Source organism: Anas acuta, chromosome 1 (genome assembly GCF_963932015.1).
Source record: "Anas acuta chromosome 1, bAnaAcu1.1, whole genome shotgun sequence".
Lineage (NCBI taxonomy): Eukaryota > Metazoa > Chordata > Aves > Anseriformes > Anatidae > Anas > Anas acuta.
Window position 1 is genome coordinate 174,419,354 of NC_088979.1, and position 23,123 is coordinate 174,442,476.

Below are 23,123 nucleotides of genomic sequence, written 5' to 3' on the forward strand. Positions count from 1 at the left end.
CAGCACTAGTTCATTACTAGTGGCAAGAGAAATGAATACACTACAGTCCTACACAGCAGGCATACAGAACCTTTTAATTTTTTTAATTTTATAAATACATGCAAGAGAATAATTTGATAGGAATAAGTTTGTTTTTTTTTTTTCTAGAAGCACTTTTCTACACTTGATGTAGGCAAAAGAACAATAGCTTTCTAAGAGCTAACCACCTATTTTATATATATCTCAGAAAAAAAATATCCCCCTGCTAGCATTTAAACAGCACCCCATCTCCCAAACTTCACCAGACTCAGAACCAGATGTAAGCCTGCCATAGACCAATAAATACCAAATGGAGACTTAAAAACACCTCAGATTCAAAAGTAAAAGCCTTCAAGGTATTTCTACAGCCAACATATCCTTCCAACTGCAGCTTTTAATGCCTCCCACAGAGGCATCCTTCGAATCAATGCATCTCACATGTGTGCATCCTAAAACCTGATATGCTCATCCAATGCACAAATGTCCTTGTGAGTGGAAACACCCAACCGGGAAGAATCAGTATGAATTCGTACATATATCAATAAAGATGGCCAAGATGATGTCCAAGAGGAAAAGAACATTCCTCATTCACAGAAAACAATCCCTCCATCTCTTTATTTTGAACCAGATCTGGTAAATTAACAGATAAACAATCAAAAACCAACCAAACAAACACCCAGCTCACAAGCTTTTATTTCCAACCCCCTTATGCCAGATTTATTGAGAGCACATCTTGCCCAAAAGCTTGCCCATCTTTCACAACCATCTTTGATAAAAGATACTGCCTGCCTTCCCTTATGTTCCCCATACAAATCACTACACCCATAATCACCAAAAGTGCAGATTAAAATTTCTTTCTTTGAGCAATGAGATAATTCATGCTGTTACAGCCAGAAGAGCTTCCCCAGCTTCTCAATCTTTGTATGGTCTGTTTCTCTGAACAAACTCCACATCTCTGAAGAATGAAGAAAACTGGAGCAGTGCTCCATTGCTTGGATGGATGGATGGCTACACCATCTCAAACACACATCTGTATCTTCACTTGCTAAAACTCATCATGCAGGTTCCAAGAACAGCTACTCATATTCTTCCAGAAACTGCCAAAATCACGGTTCACTGAACTCTAAAAAGAAATTGAGATCTAGGCAAGTCTCTCAGCTGACATAGCTGTTTGCATTATTTCTTCCACTAAACCAGTAGTACACTGACCACTGTCTTTGGGGATACAGATTGCCTTTTAACACTTGAGTTTACTTTACTCCAAGCCAAAAGATACAGAGATTAATGAGACTGGACATGACATGAAACCATATGTTAAATGATTTCAAAACTAGTCTCTATATAGCCAGGCCTTACTGGGGCATTTAAAGTTGAATCTTTTCTCATGATAATTTCTGGCAGATAAACAGATAAAGTAACAACATTCAAAGTACCTGGAACATGGAATAAGGTTTATTGTTGTATGCGTATTTTGTTTTGTTCTTTGGATGAAAAATACAACTTCTAGAGAGTCAATAAGACTATAGAATTGGAGAAGGCCATATCAGGTAGGAGTATCACAGCATGATTGTGAGATTCCAAGCAGTTTTGTTCTTTTTTTTTCTTTTTTTCTTTTTTTTTTTTTTTTTTTTTTTTTTTACTTAAGCTGGTATTTTCCATATTATGAATATGGAAGCCAATTTCTTGTACATTCCAGCTCCCGCTTAAATTAGTGGAGTACATAATTCCAGAAGAACAGAATATTGGACCTATGTGAAATGTAATGTAAGAAGGTGAATGAGACATATTACCTTCTTTCTTCTTAAATTCTATGAATTCTTGTGTAACACAAGATTCAATAAGCTTTGTTCTGGCATTACAGTGAGGAACTCTGCACAAAGTGGCCTTTTATCCCAATGATCCAAACTCAAAAATGGAAAAAGTTGATTCATAGGAAACTGCTGAAAAAAAGTTGATTCATAGGAAACTGCTGAAGTGCTGAAGATGTGCTACTACCACTTCTTTGAAGAGTCAAGATGAACCTCATCCTAACTCACCTGTCTATATGTAAAGTACCTCAGACTGAATTTTACCTTTGCTAAAATTATGAGCCTAATTCATCTTTAATATTTACAAAATGAGAAAGCTTTTAGAGATTTAGCATTAGGCAAGATGAATCCCATCTTAAATGCTCCCTTGGGCTCTAGATTCTCTGACAGCAGATTGGCATTTCTTTTTTTCTGGGCTCTGTATGCTGCTAAACGCATGATCAGTATTAAAAAAAAAAAAAAAAAAAAAAGTAAATATCAGGCAGCTGGCTTGGCACAGGCATGTTTACATCACTTTTTATTGTTCTCCTACTTAATAACATGAATTCATCATTATGCAACATTGGGTTGGTTCTGACCAGAAACCTCTGTAGCAGCAGCGAAATACTGTGAAGACACTGTCTCAAAAAAACATTGAGCACAGTGTTTGCCTTAGCCAGACACTTACTGATAAAAATGTATAATACATGAACTTGGGGAATACTCAGCTCACTTAAAATCAGGAAAAAAAAATCAATGATAGTACACATAATTTATATTTAGAGCCCACTATTTTGTAAGAGTCTAGCACACATTTTCACTATCCACTCCATTAGAGATAAAATGAGCTGTTAGAGGTTAAGTGGCTGAAACAAAGGAACAGCTTAGCAGCTGGATATGGAATTTAGGTTTCTCCTTTCAGAGCAGATACATAATAGCTTGATGTAGCACAATCAGGCAACATGTACCTTGAGGTGACAGAGAAGCAAGGTGCTAGAGCTTGCACACAGAGTAGCAACTCTGGCAAGAAAGCAGAAGGAGAATTTTTTTCTAAAGTATGTAAGTGAAGAGGAAAGGAAAACATTCTGTACACAGCAGCTAAAAATAACTCAAATTGTCCTCTGCCCGTGTCTCTGCCCCATTGATAAAGCGACTAGGATAGCCATCTGAAGCATACACATCTAACATTTTTGTTTGTGAAAAACAAACACCTCTGGAAAAGGGATTGAACTATTTTTTTTTTCTTCCAATAAAAGATCTACATTAAAACACACAAATTTCCCATTAACCTAATGGTTTATGTTTCATCAGCATTTACCTAATTGAAAATACTAACACTGACAATCTGATTCCTTCCCATCCCCAATTCTTATGCTGTAAAGGTAACTGCAAATCACAATTGAAAGAAAGCCTAAAAGCTTTCATTTCAACAAGCTCATTAGGAAAGATTACAAGCCCACCACAAAGCCAGCAAGTAGGAAATAGTGGCACAAGGGCTCCAGGTAGACATCTGGTCATCTGGACTAAGCCCAACAAGTTTTTCCCAAATCTTTCATGTAAGAAGGAAACCTATCACTAAAGTCAACCAGATCTCAAAACTCAAAGCAAAGCATTCACTTTAACCATTCTAACAATAACTCGATGGTTTTTGCATTAATAACTTCAATGGCTAGTATAAACTGTTTCCTACAAAACATGCTCTTCTAAGCATACACTGAGGTAGATGCTTGAACTACAGAACTTAAAAAAAATAAATCACAACAAGCATAACATAAAGGTGAAAGACAAATGCAGATGGGAAAAAAAATACAAACAAACAAAAAAACACCACAATCACAAATAGAAAAGAGTCACTTTAATGTATACAGTTCTTCATTTTGTACTGAAACTCCCTGAAGTGTTTATTACTGCCACTCTTCTGATGCCATGAATGTACACTAGGACTCCAACTGGCATAAGACAGGAGTGAGTAGGCAATCACATTTAAACTTTGCTCTTAAATTGCTCTGCTAAGTTATCAACTGCATTTTCTGAATACTTCATTTTCTGATTTGTTTTGAAATGTCAACGTTTTCTTTAATCTTTCTAATATTGTCCATGATCTGTGATAACTAAAAGATAAAACCTGTAGATTAAGTGGTGAATACTACTTCTTTAGATTTCCATTACTTCATAGCAGTGAGAAGGGAAAAAAATACAGCAATAACAAAAACCCACACTTTAATAAAATGATACAGTACTTGTCACTCAGAAAAGAAGGCTGAAAAAAATCGTCAAAATTCATTTAATGAGAAACTCCAGCAATAATGAGTTATTTCTTCTACAACATTAAAAAAATTAAAAAAAAATGTTTTTAAAATGTTTTTTTTTATGACCCCAAAATAGAGATGTTCTGAGTCTCTCATACTCTTCCTACTTTTCTATGAAATCAAGAAACAGAGAGAAATCATAAAAATATTAAACATTAAAAAACATAACTCCTTAAGTATTCTGAAATACTTGATAATAGAAGTAGATAGGAAAAATCCTTGTATTTCTTGTATTTTTAGAATAAATCATACATACTCTCATAAGGAAAGGTCCCTGCTTAACACTCAAAAAAAAAAAGAATCCACTAGCAAGTTAGTGTGATTTTAACATCCTTCTGTTGGTCACCAGAAAGTAAATTCCAGTTAAGACAATTCCCAAAACAGTTGGCTTTCCATTTAAGTACACATCTAGAGCATATTTAAAAGTTGTGCCAAGCACTCAGAGATTTCACAGAGACAAGAAAACAAGATGCAATGGACAAGAAGTGTAAATCAGAAAGGGCTGCTACACATCTGGCAGTAACACTAGGTGTCCTATTTGGATTAGGGCTCTGACCACTGCATGGGAAATGAAGGAGCCAGCTTTCTGCTCTAGACTTGTACATTATACCACTCAAAAATGTAACTAATCCATTACAAGAAGAATGGCACAACAGCCTGAAAGCTCTTGGAACATTTATCTTTCCAGCTGCAGTAGCAGCTACCATTCAGAGAAGGCTGGGGGGTAAGCTAAGGTATGTGCTGAAAAGGCTTGCTGACAGCACAAAGACCATATGGCTCCATACTTGCCATGTGCCAAAGACTAGCCCAACACAATCTAACTGTAACAGAGAAATGTAGGGATCCAGATGTTTTAATTCATGCAAGACAGCAAATCCCTTCCGTTTAAAATAGCATGCCTTCTTCCTGCAAGCTGCTGGAAGGACTTCAGATACTAACCCACTTGATCAGCACGCTTAAAGAAACTAATGCAAGATTGAAAGACTGTACTCAGAAACAGATGGGAGAGCTCTGAGCTACCACATCCCTCAAATTGTGGATGCTCCAAATAGTTAGAAAGTGATAGATCAAGGGAAAAACTCACGTTTTGCATCAACCTACTTTGGATCTTCTCCTACATTAGATAACCACATGTAGACAGAAATTCATATTTTAGAGAAGCTGAAGTATTTGATAGGTGCAGAATACAGCAATTTTCAAATTTGGTTTTCATGCTCTTGTTCTTAACTTTTGACATCCTGATATTTGTTTTTAAATTTTCCACAATTTCCCCCTTCGTCCTACCGTTTATCTTTTCAAGTAACAAGATTGGGAAAAAAAAAATACTTAAAGAAGACATTATGTAAATCATATCGTTCTGTAAATAACATGTAGACTTGCTATGTAAATAAACACGGCAGCCATGACTTATTTTGTCAACAACATTTTATAAAGAAAATGCCTTCCAAAATTATTTGGAACAAAGAAACAGTGTTGAGTCATTCTACACTCCTTTCCTGAAGCAGTGATTCAATCAAATTGGGTCTACATGTAAAGTCATAAAATTACATTAGATTTGCAATCCCAGACAAGACAAACATTTAGTAAAATGTCTGTGTATTAGTAACAAATGTACTTAGCTTGGTATATTTGATTTTACTTAGCATTGTCTTTGATGGTGAAGAGACCACATCTGCTCTTGCCAACTCGAAAATTAGTTTTTCCATTACTGTCTTAAATGCGACAGAATTTTGCATTTTGGAGAGAAGCAGCTTCCAAACAAGAGCCTTCTTTACATTGTCACTCCAATTTTCAAAACATTTGGAAAGCACAATGCTGTACACGCCTCCAACTACTCCTTTTCACAAGTTCTAAGGAGGAGCATGCTCCCATTTCACAGCTCCTTAAAAATTAGGTTATTAATTTTAAGTGAAGCCATGAATAATGACTTCATTTTGAACATTTCTGCACTAGCAGATACTAATGGCTTTTCTCACTCAGCCTCCAATTACAGAGAACAGTGATTAGCAACTCCCTACAAATATAATTAGCTGATTAAGAAAAAGGGCAGATGAGATCAAAGCTCTTGGAGCATATAGCCTTTGAATTTCAACTATCAATTCAGTGACTTAAGAGGATAAAACACTGCATTCATATGACATATGTAAGCTGTCATCTCCTCTAACTGTTGTCTCAACCACAATAAAGAACAACCTTTATGAAAGGCTAAAGAAAGCTCTTTTCACTTTCTGAAAAATATCAAGAGCTTCTGGGGTGCCAGCAGAATGTGCTGTGGGAGGCACGGCTTCCTTACACTTCCTTCAGTTCTAAGCAAGAAACTCAGCATGATCTCAAACTTTAGAGCTTTTCATAGCTTGGCTTACCATCAATTGTTCCAACTAGTACTCAACATACAAGTGTCAAAGGGCTAGCCCCCTCTGATCCATCCTGAAATGCTCTGAAACTTCTGACTTTTTGTCTTCTTCACACAATTAACACATTTAAAGAAAGTTACCGGAAAATGCCCGTCACCCTCTGAAGCCTTCTAGATGGAGTTCATCAGCCAATGATATTTCAGCTCAACATCAAGAGTCAAGTCCACTATATCTACAAGACATACTAAAGGTCCAAGACCAATGCAACAATCCACAATCACACCTGAAGCCCAATTGAACTGCCTGTTACAGAGATACAACTTGCCAATGGAAGGGAAAGTACTTTCTTCAGGACTTGTCCAAGATCATGCCCAGAGCAAAGACAAAAAACGACTAGACTTCATCAGAAAACCTTGCACCTTCAGGAACAAATGTAAAGATGCATTTTTATGACCTTGTCTTCCCTAGCATAAATAGACACCAACATGTGTGTATATGTAATCATTTGAAAAATTTTTAAACAAAACACTCCTCTGCACATACCCTTCTCTTCCTGGGAAGAGGATGAAAGCAACAGCACGTGACAGATTTTAGTTGTGTTGTTTAATGCATTCCTGAAAGTGGTCATGAACACCTCTAAGACCTCATATACACAAGAATTTACTCTAAACCTACTACCCCAGATGACTGTAAAACTACATTGCTGCTGCTGCTGAGTGAGGTAGTATGTTAAATACCAATTGTTTTGGAAGATTTACCTTAAAACTTAAAAAAATAATAATAATAAAAAAATCATGGGAAGGAAGAGAGAGATGACATGCAGGAAAGACAAGCTCAAACAGGACATCTAGGAAAATGCTGAGTTTCAACTTGCCAAGTTTATGACACATCATCCCTCAGGGTGGGATTAGACACTTTATGAAGAAGATGGGTGTGAACAGGCTTTCACACAATGCCTACGGATCTATTGTGCATGGCAGCAAGATCCCATAGATGGTGTTATATTAGTCAGCTCTTCCACAGGTTAACCAGAATCCTTCCTAACTAAATAGCACAGCTGACTTGCCAATTTGGCTACTGCCTCACTCTGCAGACACAGTACAGTTGGCAGTTTTGCTCCAGCACTGTTCCACCTTATTTCCCCGTCAGACTGTGGGTGCACATACATGTATACGTGGTCTTACTCCACAATTTGGTTAACCACTTTTTCCATATCCCCTTCACTTCTTGCCCACTGCCTATTTATGCTCAGGCACTCAAAAGTACTCTTGTGGAAACGTAAGTTTGCTGCTTTGTCCTCTGTAATTGTAATGCTCACTTTTTCCTGTTCTTCTTCCATGTGTACTCTTCTTCATTCTTCTTCTTCTGTTCATGTGGTCATCCAGCTGCCGGAGAGATCCACCACAATCAGCCCAAGACAGAAATATGTTGTTGGAGACAGCAAGTTAGGCAAGCTCATGTGTGTGCAAACTCACAAAGCCTTTCTATCATGTTTAAGCCACCTAGACCAAAGCCCAACATGGTAGAAGTAGTGCTCCCAATACCCCAAAAAAAAGTAAATCATGATGTTCACAGCTTCCCCTTAGTTTGCTCTTGTCCCCTTTCATACCAAGTCACATTGCAAAAATATTCCATGTCGTTCTGCCCCTTGTCATGTTCCAGCCACCCTGGTATCTCCTTTTCTTTGTTTACTGGGAGCCCCTTGCAGGGAAGCATCTAAACACATACAAAGGTGCAGCATACCAGCTACCTGCATCTCAAAGTAGCTACGACTCACAAACCATTGGCTGAAGAGACTTCCTGAAAACGATGATACGGCACATTGGATACACCAATTCTGCTAATAACTTTCTGAAGATTTTGTCTAGTTGTCACATTCCAACCATGTTTGGCACTTTCATTTCTTCTTTTTTAGACAAAAGCAGTATGAGAACATGAATATCTGAACACCAAACAGAATCACAGAATGGTTGAGGCTGGACGGAATTTCTGAAGATCATGCAGTCCAGCCCCCTGTCAAGGAGGGTTACCTATGACACATTGCATGGGATCACATTCAGGAGGATTTTGAATATTTCCAGAGAAGGAGACTCCACACTCTCTCTGGGAAACCTGTTGCAGTGCTCTGTCACCCTTATAGTAAAGAAGTGCCCTCTCATATTCAGTTGAAACTTTCTGTGCTTCAGTTTGCACCCATTGCCTCTCGTCCTGTCACTGGGCACAACTGAAAAGAGACTGGCTGCATCAAAGACCCAAAGTCTGGTATTCATTCAGTCATGGAACCCAAATCTTCCACAGCTAGGAGTGTCATAACTGAAGAACAGCTTGGTTAATATTATTTGCTACCTTCTCTTCTCAAAAAGAAGATACTGTGAGATCAGAAATGCTTGTATCATTCAAGAAAATGCCACATAAGCCACAAATCTGGCATCACACAAGACAGAGGCAAACTCTCATTTACCAGCACTCCCCTAGAGAAGGGCAGAGCCAATATTCCAGATAGAGTTCTCTGGAACAAGCAGCCATTTCTTACTAGATTATCACTGGATAACCCTAGCTCACAAATGCCTGTCAGCACCTAGCTCAGTTTGAAGGGCTGGGCAGGGGCTGGCCTTGCACAGGATAGCCTCTGCCCTGTTAATGAGGGTAATTACCTGGGTATGGAAGTTCAGTCCTTTTCAAGCAGGGCAGAACCCATGACCCAGATCTCCCATTTCTTGGAGAAGTACTCACAGCTGAATTAATTCAGGTGTCCAAAAACCTCTATTTCAACAGGTGAGGGAGAGGTGAGAAGAAGCTACAGGCGTTTCTATGCCTTGATACACTGATTTATTATGCCAAGGATCTTTCAGACTAATTAGTAGGCATCTAATGAATGTAGGTGCCAGACATCATGAATTTGTTAAGGATTTAAGAGAACTTAACATACCTAAGGCCACGTTGGCATATTTAGATATGCTGAAATCCGCTCCGCTGAAATTATCTATGTGAAATGCTCCTCAGCTACCACCCAGATCTTCCTGGTCACATTATGTGCATCTTTGGTTCAATGCCATCCCCAATCTACTAGCTCTGATCCCAGCAAGACATTTTCTAAGCTCACTACTTCTACAGACATAATCTGAGAGTGGAGATTCCTAGCTAAATAAACATGGCTAGTATCAAAGATTTTGCTTGAGCAACATAGTGAGTGTAATGACAGAAACATGCAGAAGATAAAACATCACACGGCTGACACACAGCACAGTCAGCAGTCTGGCAATAGTTAAAAAGTTTCTGTGTAGGCGCTTTGCAGATGTAAGCTGCTTCTGCCAGGATAAGCCTCAAGACTTCGTCTTTATTGAAACTGGCTTTGCTGACATGCGCTTGAAAGCCATTGTGTGTGTACTCTCCAAAAAAGTTGAAGAACAAAGGCAAACATGGAATAAGAGATGAAGCCTAATTTATTATACACTTATGGAGCTCAGGCTGCATAAACAAAATATAGTCATAATACATATGCATCCATTTCACTTTTCAAAAAGAATTAAAAATCACAGACTAAAAATGTTTCTTTTTTTTTCCCCCTCTTTTCCATCATGCCTGTTTCTCAGTCAAGGAATTAATAAGAATCAACTGACTAAAATGCAAAAGGGCCAATGTTCTCATTTCATTGGAGAGTACAATAACAGAAGCCTTTGCCTTACAGTGCAAGGAACAGAACAAAAAAAAATATCTCAAGTGTTCCAGATGATGATGTGCTTATAGTTCCTCGTATAAATAGTTTGGTCTTCAGCCTAAGCCCCTCTTACATGCACACAGGTTTTTCACTGCTGTTTTGTTATTTGGCAAACTTACAACAGAAAGTTCAGCCATGACTATGGGGCTTTGTCTCCTACACAGTATGAATTAAGAGTGGCTCTTTTCCCTCAAATTCATGAAATACTGTTGTTTGTTTACAAATTCAGGAATTCCATCTGGGTTGCAAATTCTGTCCTGGTCATGTATTTTTTGTGCAACACTGATGTGAAAAGATAAAATATCAGCATGCCTCCCTTTAGTAACACAATGGTATTTTGCAAGACACTGTGACTTGCACAATGAAAGAGGATTTGAGAAAATCAGTCGCTGTTTTTTTCTAAAGCTGGGCTCAAAACCAGAGACTACATATCAGTTTCTATAAGATGTAATATTATATATATAGCTAAAAAAAAAAAAAAAGAAAAAAGGCAACACCAAGTGTAAAGAACTAGTTCTGAACAGAAGCTTTCACATGACTGTAAGCTCCCCAGGGAAATCATCACTCAGTGCCTGCACTTTTCTGATGCTCTTCCAAAGGCACTAACTAGTGACTACCCAAAGGACATCAATGTACTTGGAGCTCCGGCCAAGTGGCACCGTTCTTATGTGAAACTGAACTTACGTGAAGCAAAGTGAGAGAGTAAAATTTTCCTCCATTCAGAAAGAGTCAGTTCCAGTTTTACTGTTCAGATCTATAAATATATATAATAAAAGCATCAGGTAAAACACTTCTGTGTATCAGCAACTTTGCCAAGGATCATAGCTGCTTTGCATTGCCTTGAGGTGGCTACTAGCATTAGCAAAGATGAGCAGTGAACTTACTCAGTAGGAAAGATTTGCATGAAGTGAGGGGGAGATGAAATGATGCACAGCTGTATAACTGTGATCCATCCCAAAATTCCAAGAGAGAGAAGGGTGCTTTTTTATTTTCTCCCAGCGGCAACCAGAACTCTTTGAACCAGCAGAGACTAACAGACAGTCTCGTGCATGGCTTGCTGCTTCTCCCCTCCTCTTGGCAGGGTGGAATGGAAGAAGACAAAGGGGTCTAAAAGACAGAGGTCTGCTGGCATTATACCACTGCTCATAATTGAGGCTTTCATGTTGGGAGTCACAGATATCAATGCTGCACCACGTTTTATGAGATTCTTTTTATAGCGTGTGATCAGGATTTAGTCCTGGAACACATGCTGCACCTTATTAATTTAGGGAACTAGTTTTTGGATAAAAACTTTTGAAAGCCGCAGAATACCCTAACATCTGGGGGAACCTGCTATATGAAAGTAATTAGTGAGAAAAGTTTGTCCTCGATGAACAAGTAATGATCGTTTTTTATATGTAAGGAGGTTCCTGAAAGAAAATATCTCCCAAGTGCTGCTGGTGCATGTCACTGTCCCAGGCCAACTTTACACAGCGTAAACAAGTCTCTTCTCACAGAAGAGCTAGCCTTGAGTAAAGAGAAAAAAGCTGTGCTGAGGACTGAAATCCTCGGTTCCTCGGCAGAAGAGTGAAAATGATCAGTGAGGGTCCTGTGACAGCACCCTGTGAAGAGCTGCAGCCCCTTAACACAGGCTACCTAGGAATGTTGCCTTTCACCTCTGTCACCCTCACCCACCACCAACCTGCCATCCCACAGGCATCTGCTCCAGAGTTCAGGTCCTCAAGCACAAAATATGCTCATCTGAAAGTAAAGTCCATACAAGCACCAACATTTTTCAGATTAATGCATCAAAGAGACTCTACTGCAGATATTCTGGGCACAATGACCTCAAAAACCTCCATGAACTCAGGTCATGCATTTTTACACTTTCAACAAATACCTTAAGGAAGAAATCTGATTTCTGTCCTTGGCACCCCTTCAAATAACAATTATTTGGCATATCATAACAATTATTTGGCAAAGCTGCCGGAGTAGGTAATGATGTATATGAAGTAAAAGATCACAATGCTTGTATCTGCCAGACTTAGCTCAGAAGTCCAGCTGCCAGAGTCATTTTCTGCACTAGGTTACCCACAAGATGGTCATCTTAAATGCGCACAACTCACTCTTGTCAACCACGTGCAGTTAACATTTGTTCAACATCTGATAAAGCACTGAAACAAATTACCTTCTTTATTTAGCAACATGCCTTGAGAACAGATTTTCTCCCAGTCTAATGGGATAGTTCTGACCATTATCCCATTAGTTACGCATTACTAGAAACACCCAGGGCATCACACTGCTGACTGCAGCTATCAAAGGCTCTTCCAATAATGTCAGTTCCTTCTGCTCTTGATTACCAAGAAATAGTCTCACGAAATATCACCCATTAGATCAGATCACCAAATGAGTGAAGCGAAAGCAATAATAAGTCCCACTTCCTATCAACTTTTCAAACCCAAGCTGACACACGTTTTGTCTCACCAAAACTCATATTATGTGTGTCTGCCAACATTTTTGATACAGTTACACCGTCTGTCGGACTTATTTCCTCACAACAGAAGCATTCATATTGATTCTTCCCAACAAACTGCAGCAGGGCTGACAGAGCATCCTGGTGCAAGAAGGCATCAACAGCTATATATGGACCAGGTAAAATGCAACCTTTTGACTCCAGCCACTTACACTGGCCTAGATCTAGCATGGAGGAATAGTTATTTGTTTGCATTTCATTTAGAAAGTCTTTACGTTGCCCTTCCCTTTCCTTTTTTTTTTTTTTTTTTATTATTATTTTTATTTTAGTTTAGCAAATTTTGAAGCAATAAAACATTTATTAAAATGTTTGACCTAACCCTGGACACTTTTAAATGCTTGCCTAAATACAAAAAGTATATACAAAGATGCTGTATATTAATATGGTGAAAATTATGACCGGTTCAGTGCTGTATGAATACAAATGTTACATTGGGTCTGCAGTTTCACGTGGAAATAAAATCTATATGCTCTCAGTAGCAATCTAAATACCAACATGATTTTATGCAACCAAAAATCAAACAAATAAAAATCAAGCATGTAGTGGCATTTTGAGAAATGACATTAATAAATACTGGTAAACAATAAATAGTAAATTTATTTTTCCTTCCTCCAAAACCATTCAACTTTGTTTTAAAAAGCAAGAAACTATAAAGAAATAATACACGAAGGCAGGAAATGATGAGGAAATGCATAAAACTCTGTATTAGGTCAGTTTCTGGAACTTACAGTGTGGTTAAGTGAAACGGTAGGGTCAGAAGAAAGATTTTTTTCAGCATAGGGCTGTTGTTACCAAAAAATGGATGCTAAGCTTTTTGTGTATCTCGGGGAGATAGGAATTAGATTGCAAGTTCAGTAATGCTCAGCCAATTTGGTTTCTACTAGAGATGCATATATCTGCCAGTGAAGAGCATGAGTTTCTTTTTCCAAGAAAATGGAATAATTTGGTTTCACAAACTGCTTCAGGCTCCCAAAATTAAAAGCAAAGCCAGCATTCAAACAATCTTGGCTGCTGTTTCTAGGCCTTAACAATAAAATAATGCCAGATGCCAGCAGCAGCACTCCGCATTTGTCTCCCAATCCACTTGTTTCACGTACCTTTGTTTGGAACCCCGTCCAACTGGCAAGTTCACACAATACTTTTAAGCCTCCTCTAAACCCAAGGCTAAAGTGGTGTATCTTAAACAAACCTAGCAGCTACTGTTACATGCTGTCATTAAGAGAGTTGTATTAGAGCTGAGATGTGAAATGCCGGTTTGACAGCACTATAAGGAATCTATTTTGGTCACTACTTCAAACTGCTCTTTTAACGCCTTTTACAAGGCTAATTATGGTTACAGATGTAGGCTAGTCAGAGGCCTTTTCTTCAGACTGATTATTTTTTTTTTTAAATGATAATTATTTTTCTTTTATGAGAAAAACTGTGTACAACAGAAGAATAGACTTTCAAATTTCCATGCCGGCATATTACATGCTGGGAAACGGCTATATTGGTCTTTGTGAGAACCACAGATGATCTACTTATGATCACATAGCAGGAAGAACTTTCTCTAATTGCTCAAGAAGTTTCACAACGCTGCTCCTCAGTGCAGCTTCTGTAAAGAGTCGCATAATCATAACAGTAACCCCCCCCCCCAAAAAAAAAAAAAAGCAAAACCATTTTCACTAAAACTGTGAATTTACAGAGTCGTTTAGCCTTTTTTCTCAAGTTACCTAAAATAAATGCAAATTGCCTCTCCTGCTTGCTATTTCAGTGTCTACACCTCTGCCTCACTTATATCAGTTTAATCCTGAGACCAACACATGTATTAGTTGTTAGGAAAACCCATGAGTCTTCACATCTGGCAAACGTGTGAGCAGTTCAGTGTATACGAATCACATTTAGACATGGCAAAAGAACAAACTTACAGCATACTTAGTGTGAAAAACATCAAATCCGTGATTAATCTGATAATATAACAGACTAATCCACCAGGTTTTTTTTTTTTCTTACCTCAATAATCTTGTCATGAATTTGAAGGCCTTCTGCTTTGTCTGCAGGTCCATTTTCCAAAATTTTTGACACATAAATTCCCTCAGCAGATTCCTCTTGATTGTTCTGTGCCAGGCAATACAGAAGTTGCAAAAAGGACCACATTAGTACAAGAAATGAGATGTACTACAACCAGCAGTAATGAACAATGCAAATCCACCTGAAATATGCGACTCACTTTTCTAGCTGAGAATTAAGCTCCTTGGGATTTTTTTTTAAACTTGCTTAACACGAAATAGTCATTAATCAAAAGGACAGAATTAATGAAGTATTCCAGCATTTTTTATAAGATTATCCATTTACTTCTGGTTATTTTAGTCTAAATGAGACATGGGGTGCAAGAGTAATCAGATCCTAGCTAAAATATTTAAAGCAGACCTTTCACTTCACAGCAGACAGAGACTATTATGTAAATGCACAGAGGAAGCTATTCATTAAAAAGGATGCCCAAGTGTTTCTGTCAGGAAGGAAAGTGATCCTGCAGTACTGCTGCCTGTAAATGTTTTCCTGCATTTGGAAATAAGCCCCAAGGAACAAAGTGACATTAGTTAGCTGGCATGTAACAGTGATAGGATTTGGTTGGAACTGGTTAACCTCATAAATCCTATTCACATGGGAGACTGAGAACTTGCTCAGCTGTGAAATCTATACAGATCAGCTGTGGACAAAAAGAGAACCCACTTCCAGTTGATCTCTACACATTTCTAAGTACAACTGACATGAAGGTCAAATTTGAAGCAGATACATTATTTACTATGGCTGAACTATACCTGATACTGTTGCACAGGCTAAAATTATTTCATTTCATCTCATAAGAGATTAAAACATTTTTAAAGTATTGTTTTAAGTCGATGTCAATAAAAGAATAATTCAAAGCAGATGCTACTTACTATAAGTATTTTAAAGTATTCATACAAATAATAACGTAGTCAGCAATAAAGGAATCTTTCAAATCATTTATGCTTTGGACAGCAGTTGATATGATGTTTATTTTCCTTCTGTCACTGGTGAATCCCTGACCACCAGTATGATTCATATGTGTATAAGTTTCTAGGACTAGGTCCTATACACTTGTGGGGAAAAACAAAAGCAAAACAAAACGAAACAAAAAAACCCTATCTTTTCCATTAAGAAAACTGGCAAATCCATTACAAAATATGGAACCACTGTAAAATATGCTTTACAGTATATGGCAGCTGTCCCATGGAGACTCAATCCAAGTAGATTTCAGGTTAACAGATATTTGTTCAACATGATGCTGGTCAGACTATGATTTCATAAACTCCTTATTATTTTCCTTGGTCACTGAGACTCATAGGTGTTAGGTAAGATGCAAAAGGGAAATTTTTAACAGTTCCAGAAATGTTTTGCAATGGTGGAGCAACAGACCTCCACTGAGTTCCCAAGCAAACAGTGAGACAAAAGAAGCATAATAGCCATTAGCCAAAATGCACAAAAGGTAGGGTCTGTTTCTTACTTTAGAAAATGGAAGGCCAGATTACAGTACCTCCACCCACATAAAATTGTGTGTGTGTTTTACATAAGAAATTTCACTGCCCTTTTAGAGATCAGTGTATGACCTGGTAAGAAAAATGATATTTCAGTCTTACTTGTGTTCCCCATTGGTAGTACACACTGTTACCTACAACAGAAAATACTCCACAAGGTATACTATGCTTCGGCACCTCCTCACACAGCTCACAGGCTGCAAGGCAGGGGCTTGGAGAAGATACAGAGGCTACCAGTTTATCTGCCCTTTAGCTCAGTCCCTGGGCTACTGCAGGCACCCGCAGTCATGTCTGCATGGCTTTGCCAAGGTGTCCTCAGAAGGCCAGCCTCTGCCAGCCAAAGCTAGGCCCAGGACAAAAGCGGGCCTCAAAGTAGCCTTGTTCCATCAGAATAATGAGCCACCTTCCAGAAACACATACATGTGTGAAATAAGACCTTTTCTGACAAAATAAGACAAGCTTATGGTGAGTTTTTCCTTTCCTTTCCTCTTGCCCTTCAGGCAGAAGGTGAACAGTAGGGAAACCTACAATCGACTTAAATGAAACAAAGCATGTACATGTATGTACCATGTCACCAAGAGTCACCTGTTTCCAGACAGAAAAATCTGCATTGTATATATAAAACACCAATAACATGTGGTGAAAACTCCCGCCTACAGGACTAATGCAACAACACCAATGTTCTGCTCTTCCCCTACACAAGCCAAGGTTTCACCAACAGACACTTTTTCCCTGAACAATTTCAATATACATATTGCCTTCATAAACTCTTGTTGTCTTGTTACTAAACAAATCCTGATCCAGGTGGGTTTTTGGTTGTTTTGGTTTTTGGTTGGTTGGTTGGTTTTGTGGTTTTTTGTTTGTTTGTTTTTTGAGCAGATATTTTTATTTTCATTATTTGAGCCTACTTGACCCTTTCTTCCTGTTATTTCCTTTGGCTCCAGCCATGACAAATCAGAGCTTATACTGATAGCTACCAATCAACCACATGTAGTATTCACGCTTACCACAATGAAAACAAATCAGAACTTCTGAATTCGACATCAGATGACCCAGCAAACCCTGAGACCCAGCTCTGCCTCGCAGCTCCACCACCTTCTCTGTCTCCAATTATCGGTGTTAGTTAATGGTAGAGCATGACCACTTTCTTCTCTACAGTCAGCCATACTCTCCAGAACAGCGCTAGGAACCCTCATACAGTTATCATTTACTCCTTAAACTTTCAGAATATTCATAATACTCATTCATAAAGCCTAACAGTTTGTAATATCAAGAACATTTCCAGTATGCATTGTTTGCACGAGTACTTCAGAGAAACTCAGCTGACATCCCAAGAAAGTTGAACACCATGCTCCCTTTTCCCTACAGTTTTCCCACTCTAGATAACAGAAGTAAATCCAAAACTATCCAAAGATTGTTTTGACTTTGTTACTGGTATATTGAAAGTATGAATATAATATAATCGTGTATTTTATCTTATAGCACCTGTTGTCTGATCCTTCCATCAGAAAATCTAAGAAACTCTTGCATTGGATTTCTTTGTAACACACATTTGATAAGTGCATTTACCCACAAGGAACAGCATTTCTGCAGTGCAGACTGAACTTAGGCTACTGGGAACAGACTCTTCGGCACCGCTAAATATAGTTTGAGAGCAAAAGATTGCCAAACTAATATACAGGGTCCCATTCCCCTCCCCAATAATAGAAGCAGGTTATAGTTCTCCCACTTAACGAGAACCTGATCAGTGCATAATTATTGCCTGACCCTTTTAATCAACTATTAATTTTCCAGTTTAACAGGTTTCTATACCCTTCATATGTAATGACAGTCCTGATTAATGCTTTTGGAAGGATGAAGTTAAAAAAATCCCTGCATATTCTTATGCATATTCGTGGAGGGAGGGGGAAAGGGAGGGGTAGTGATCCTTGTTCATATTTTACAGTTTTTAATGAACCTTCTAAAACTAGACTGATGATTTGTGAGACCAGATTCATTTAAGATATGAGATCGATGAAAACTATATTTCAGTTCACAAAGGAAGAAAAATTGAAAGCAGGCATGTGAGAGCAGGACATGTGCTTAAACTATCTGAGCTACAGAATCAAATCTTCATCTCTCCTTTAAATGAAAAAAAGCTAGCAGTTTCCAAAAATTCCAATGGCTTAATCCTGCAACAATTACTCTTGTAAGTAGTCCCAGAGATTTCCATTCAACAGTTTCCATGAATACATATTACTCACATGGGAATTTAGTGCAGATCAGCCTAAAGTCTGAAGGCAAGAACAATGGGAACACCTTTCCTGAAAGTGAGAATAATCCAATTCTCACAAGATTACGTCTTCTAAACAATGAAACTAATTATACCTGATAATACACAGTACTTATATCTATGGAGTTGATTCCACACCTACTGTCATTGAAAGTGACTTTTTTTGTGACTAACAGCATACATAACAACAGAAAATGTGATCAAAAACTAACCCACAGTTACTTTTCTCATTACCTGATTGGGTCGTCCTCCTATAATATTGAATCCCAAAGTATCATTTTCTCTGTGTAGCATGATCGTTAATGGTTTGGGTTCTCCTGCCTAAGAAGAAAAAGGTGAAAAACTGTTAAATCATACTGTATTAAAAAAATAAATAAAGTGTTAATGTGCAAAGATTTTTAGTTTGAGAACATATAAGACAGGGCTCAAAAGCAAATTCAGCTGAAAAGAGAACAAAAGACACTGGAAAAAAAAAAAAGCAAAGGGAAGACATGCACCACTGAAGTGTAACAGGTAGTCAAAGCATCTGTCTATTTTAAGTGCTGAACAGAAAAAAAGTGCAGGCTTTGGATGGGAGGAATGCTCTGCACCACTAAAAAAAAATTCAGTGCTCCAAACGTCTGCAGTCTCTACATACATTTATCCCTATATGTGTTTATATAGATTAACATCCTCAACATGATAATTTTCAGACTCAAAAGCCAGCCATATCAGTACAGTTTTCTTGCAGCTTTCAGGAAAAATATACACAGAAAATGAAGCCCAACTTTTTATCCTAGCTTCTCACTTCTCACAAGGAAGAATCAAAAAAAAAAAAAAAAAAAGTGTAAAAAGGGGGTTGGTTTTGGTAAACAAGGTGTAAAATATAAAGTGATCAAAACCAGTGATGGAGTCAAAGTTCAAAATGAAAAGGAGAAAGAAGCCATTTCCTTCGGTGGAATGGGTAAAAACTCTTCTAAAAAGAGTAAGTGAAAAAAAAAGGGGGGGGGGGGGGGGGTCAGCATCACAAGTTAGGTTATTTTATGTAGCTCACATACGATAATAGTTATACTTTAGGAGCCATATTCCCCATGAAAAGGATGTATTCACCCAGCACTGTCAGGTTTGCTGGTCCCTAAATGACACAGCTGTGACACCTAAATGACGGTACCCATCCAAACATCAGAACACAACACCTGACACTGAAGGCCGAGTTTTATGAACGGCGAGGCGTTTTGTGGCAGCAGCGTGCATCTGCCCCACACCGGGACCCTGCTGCCAGCCCCCCCGGACGCCCCCTGCCCTTGCCCCCGGCCGGGCTCCGAGACGCAGTGCGGGCAGCGGCCCCTGCCGGCGGTGCCCAGCGATGGCAGAGAGATGCTCGGCGGCGACCCGGAGGGAGCAGCCCCCTGCCAGCCCCCCCCGGACACCCCAATAATCCCCCCTCGCCTTTCTGCACTCGCTGCTTTTCCGCACACTCCTCAGCGGCCCCTGCTGCCCCCTTCGTGTGACCTTGGCGCATCCTCCCGCAGACGAAGCACACCTGCGATAACGTACCCCGGGGAAATCAGGGGAAAAAAGGATTTAAGGGTTGAGGTCTTCAGGTGTCTCGATGCCACGAGGAGCCGTGTTTCTAGCCCCGCAGGTGTCCCGCAAACACCCCCTCCCCACCTTTAGCCTGAGCGGTGCCACCGGAGTGATGGAAAACGCCAGGCACTGAGCTCTTCCCCGCAATCCGCTTCTCCCCACACGAAACACACTTTGCTGTCCTTTCCCTGTCTTTTCCGAAGTTTCCAAGGATTTTATCCTCCATTTTTTTAGGAGACTTCTCGGCTGCTCCAGCAGAAGTCCCGAGCCGGCTCCGCGCCCCAGCCGAAGCCAGCTGAGCGGCCACCGGCTCCCCCGAGGCGGGGGGGTCGTGGCCCGCTGCGGGTGCAGGTGAAGCCCGCAGCCGTGCCTGCGAGCTGCCAGCCGAGGAGCCAAACCCCATCCTCCTCCTCCTCTCCCTCCCATTTCCCCCAGGCGACAGCCACCGCTGCCCGGCACCGCTCCGGGGCTGCTCCCACCGCTGCCCCCGGGCAGAAGCGTGGCCGGCTCGGCGCTGGGGTCTCCATCCCCGCGGGCAGCAGGGGACACCCAGGGCTCGTCCTGGCACCCGGCCGCCGCATCCCCCTCGGGGGATCGATCAGGCTGGGCGAAACTGAGCACGGGGCGAGCCCCGCTGCCGGAGGGGGGCCGGGAGGGTCGGGTCGGCACTCACCCCGCCGCGCCGGCCGCCCGTCAGGTCGCGGGTGATGCTGCTGATGTGGCTCATGTACTGGCCGAACTTCGCCTGGTAGCGCAGCGCCGTGAGCCGCACCTCGCTCTGCAGCGCCCACAGCTGCGCCAGCAGCGCCTTCTCCCTCCTGCTCCAGCTCACGGCCTCCCTCCTCGGCTCCGGCCCCGGCCCCGGCCCCGGCTCCGGGCCGCCTCCCCGCAGCGCCCGCGGGCGCCGGTGCCCCTCGCCCGGCCGGGGGGTCCCGGGGGGGCCGCCCTCCTCCGGGCCGGGGGGCTGCGCAGCCGGGGGCCCGTAGCGGCACGCCGCGAGGTGTGCGGGCAGCTCCCGCAGCCGCAGGACGCGGCGGCAGCCCCGCGGGCTGTAGTCGCACTTGACCTCCAGCTTCTGCACCAGGCTGCGGAGCGGCAGCACCGGGCGCAGGTCGGCGGGCGCCAGCGGGCGGCAGCGCAGCGGGCAGCTCCCCCGCCGCGCCGCCCAGGGCAGCAGGCAGCCGGCGCAGAAGACGTGGCCGCACGGCGTGGCCAGCGGCTCCTCCAGCACCCTGCCGCACAGCTTGCACTGCAGCTCCGCCGCCACCGGCGCCGCGAAGCGCTCCGGGTCGAAGCCCATGGCGAGTCCCGGCCGCCGCCAACTTTCGCCGGGGCGGCCCCGGCGGCGCTGGAGCCGCTCCCGGCGGGCGGGCGGGCGGCGGCGGCGAGGGGCGGGCGGAGGAGCGGGGCCGTGCCGGGGGAGGAGGGCGGCAGCGCCCAGCGAGGCTCGCCCGAGGCTCCCCCCGCGTCCCCCCGCCTCGCCTCCCGCTCCCCGCCACCTCCGCGCATCCCGGCCGGCGGGGCACGGGGAGGGGGGATGCGGGGACCCGCACCCGGACCCGCACCCGCATCCCCACCCGCATCCCCCCGCGGGTCGCTGTAGGTTGGGTCGGGCAGGGAGCTGCCAAAGCCTGGAGTCGCTCCGGCTCTTTTACCGGTGTACGTGCGGCCGGGTCTCTATCGCATTTCTCCCGCTCGCTTCTCTTCTGTGCTCCTGGTTTGGGATACTCAAGAGGGCACGGGAAGCACAAGTCCCCCCCGTACGAGTGCTCTCTTTGTTACCGCATCGAAAAAAAATACGGTCGGGATAAGAAAATTGCTTGTGGAGCTCCCTTAAACAACAACATATGTGTAAACAACACTTGCATCCTAGGAAAAGCTAAAACACAGCAAAATCTGGAAACGCATAGTCAGGATCAATAGCCAGGCTGGATCCTACCCCTTCATTGCCACACAGCCCACAACATACACTGAAACATGAAACCCCTAACGCATTCCCCACATAACTCCACTATTGAAAACACAGGGCTGGGTTGCTGCCCCCCAGCTCCGTGGCAAACCTCCCAGCAGAGAGCGGGACGGGGTCTTCGGGGCACTTCTTCACTGGGATCCTTCACATGCAGGTCAGGCACTGTTGGAGAGGAGAGCAGGCTTGGCCTGCAGACACCTGCCCAGGCCCAGGCCATCGGGTATTTTCTAGACCTGAGGACTACTGAGGCAGAGCCAGGGTGTGCCCTCACCAGCTCTACAATTCCTGCCTCCAGCTCTGGCTCCTGGGAGCATCCCTCCAGCAAAGTTTGGGGGGGAGCTCTGCAGACCAGTCATGAATGGCTCTCTTCCATGAAAGAGAGGACAACATGGGGCAAGGCAAGAGGCAAGCACTCATCGTCTGTCCCCAAGGAGGAAGGAAATCCCTGCACATCCTTGCCCCTAGCACCCTACCTGGGACCACGGATCTCAGCTATACCTACCCGTAATTTGCTTAACAAAAGTTTCTCAGCAATTTTAAACAGCAACAACTGGCAATACCTCAAAGAACATCTTCAGACCCAAACATTTCTGAGCAGCAACCTACTGTTTCTGACCTGCCACACACAAACCTACAGTTCCACTTGCATTTTACCATGGCTGTCAAATAAATAAACGGCACCACCGAATAGTCTCAGCTCGGGGAAAATGCACTCCATCACATTATACAACATTTATACACATTATACAGCATTTCACTGCAGATCAGAATGGCCTCTCTGACGCAAAGAAGGAAATCAGACACTCTGAGTAACTAATTAAGCTATTCATGGCTTTTGATGATCTAGTATTTCCATTGATTTTAATTGCATTTCTCACAGGGTCAGAATCAGTCTCATTATGAATGTTGGAGAAAATGACTGAAAAATAGTACTTTCTTCATCTGTCTTTGAAATTGAATATTTGCACTTAGTATTTGTTTATACCATCCCTACTTTCCAAATGTCCCGATATATTTTCTTCATCTCCTTTCAAGTGGCCCAGAGGCTCGGGTCTGTACAGAGGCAGCAGCACGTACAC

The 23,123-nt window shown here is 41.9% G+C and overlaps 1 protein-coding gene across 3 annotated transcripts in view; it reads right to left on the reverse strand.

The window, feature by feature from the left end:
* The window catches only part of PDZRN4 (PDZ domain containing ring finger 4), a 244,773-nt gene extending 222,926 nt beyond the window's left edge, over positions 1–21,847 (reverse strand). Inside the window, exons 1-3 of one of the 3 annotated variants that reach the window (XM_068669410.1) lie at positions 21,731–21,847; positions 18,744–18,830; positions 14,691–14,795 (exon numbers count right to left, since the gene is read on the reverse strand). In XM_068669410.1, the coding sequence (XP_068525511.1) occupies positions 14,691–14,795; positions 18,744–18,803 (165 nt within the window). In that variant the 5' untranslated portion in view covers positions 18,804–18,830; positions 21,731–21,847. Of the gene's footprint in view, positions 1–14,690; positions 14,796–18,743; positions 18,831–19,684; positions 19,809–20,748; positions 21,455–21,730 lie in introns of those variants that run through there. The other 2 variants (XM_068669407.1, XM_068669409.1) reach the window with 2 other exon arrangements.
* Positions 21,848–23,123: the final 1,276 nt, after the last annotated feature.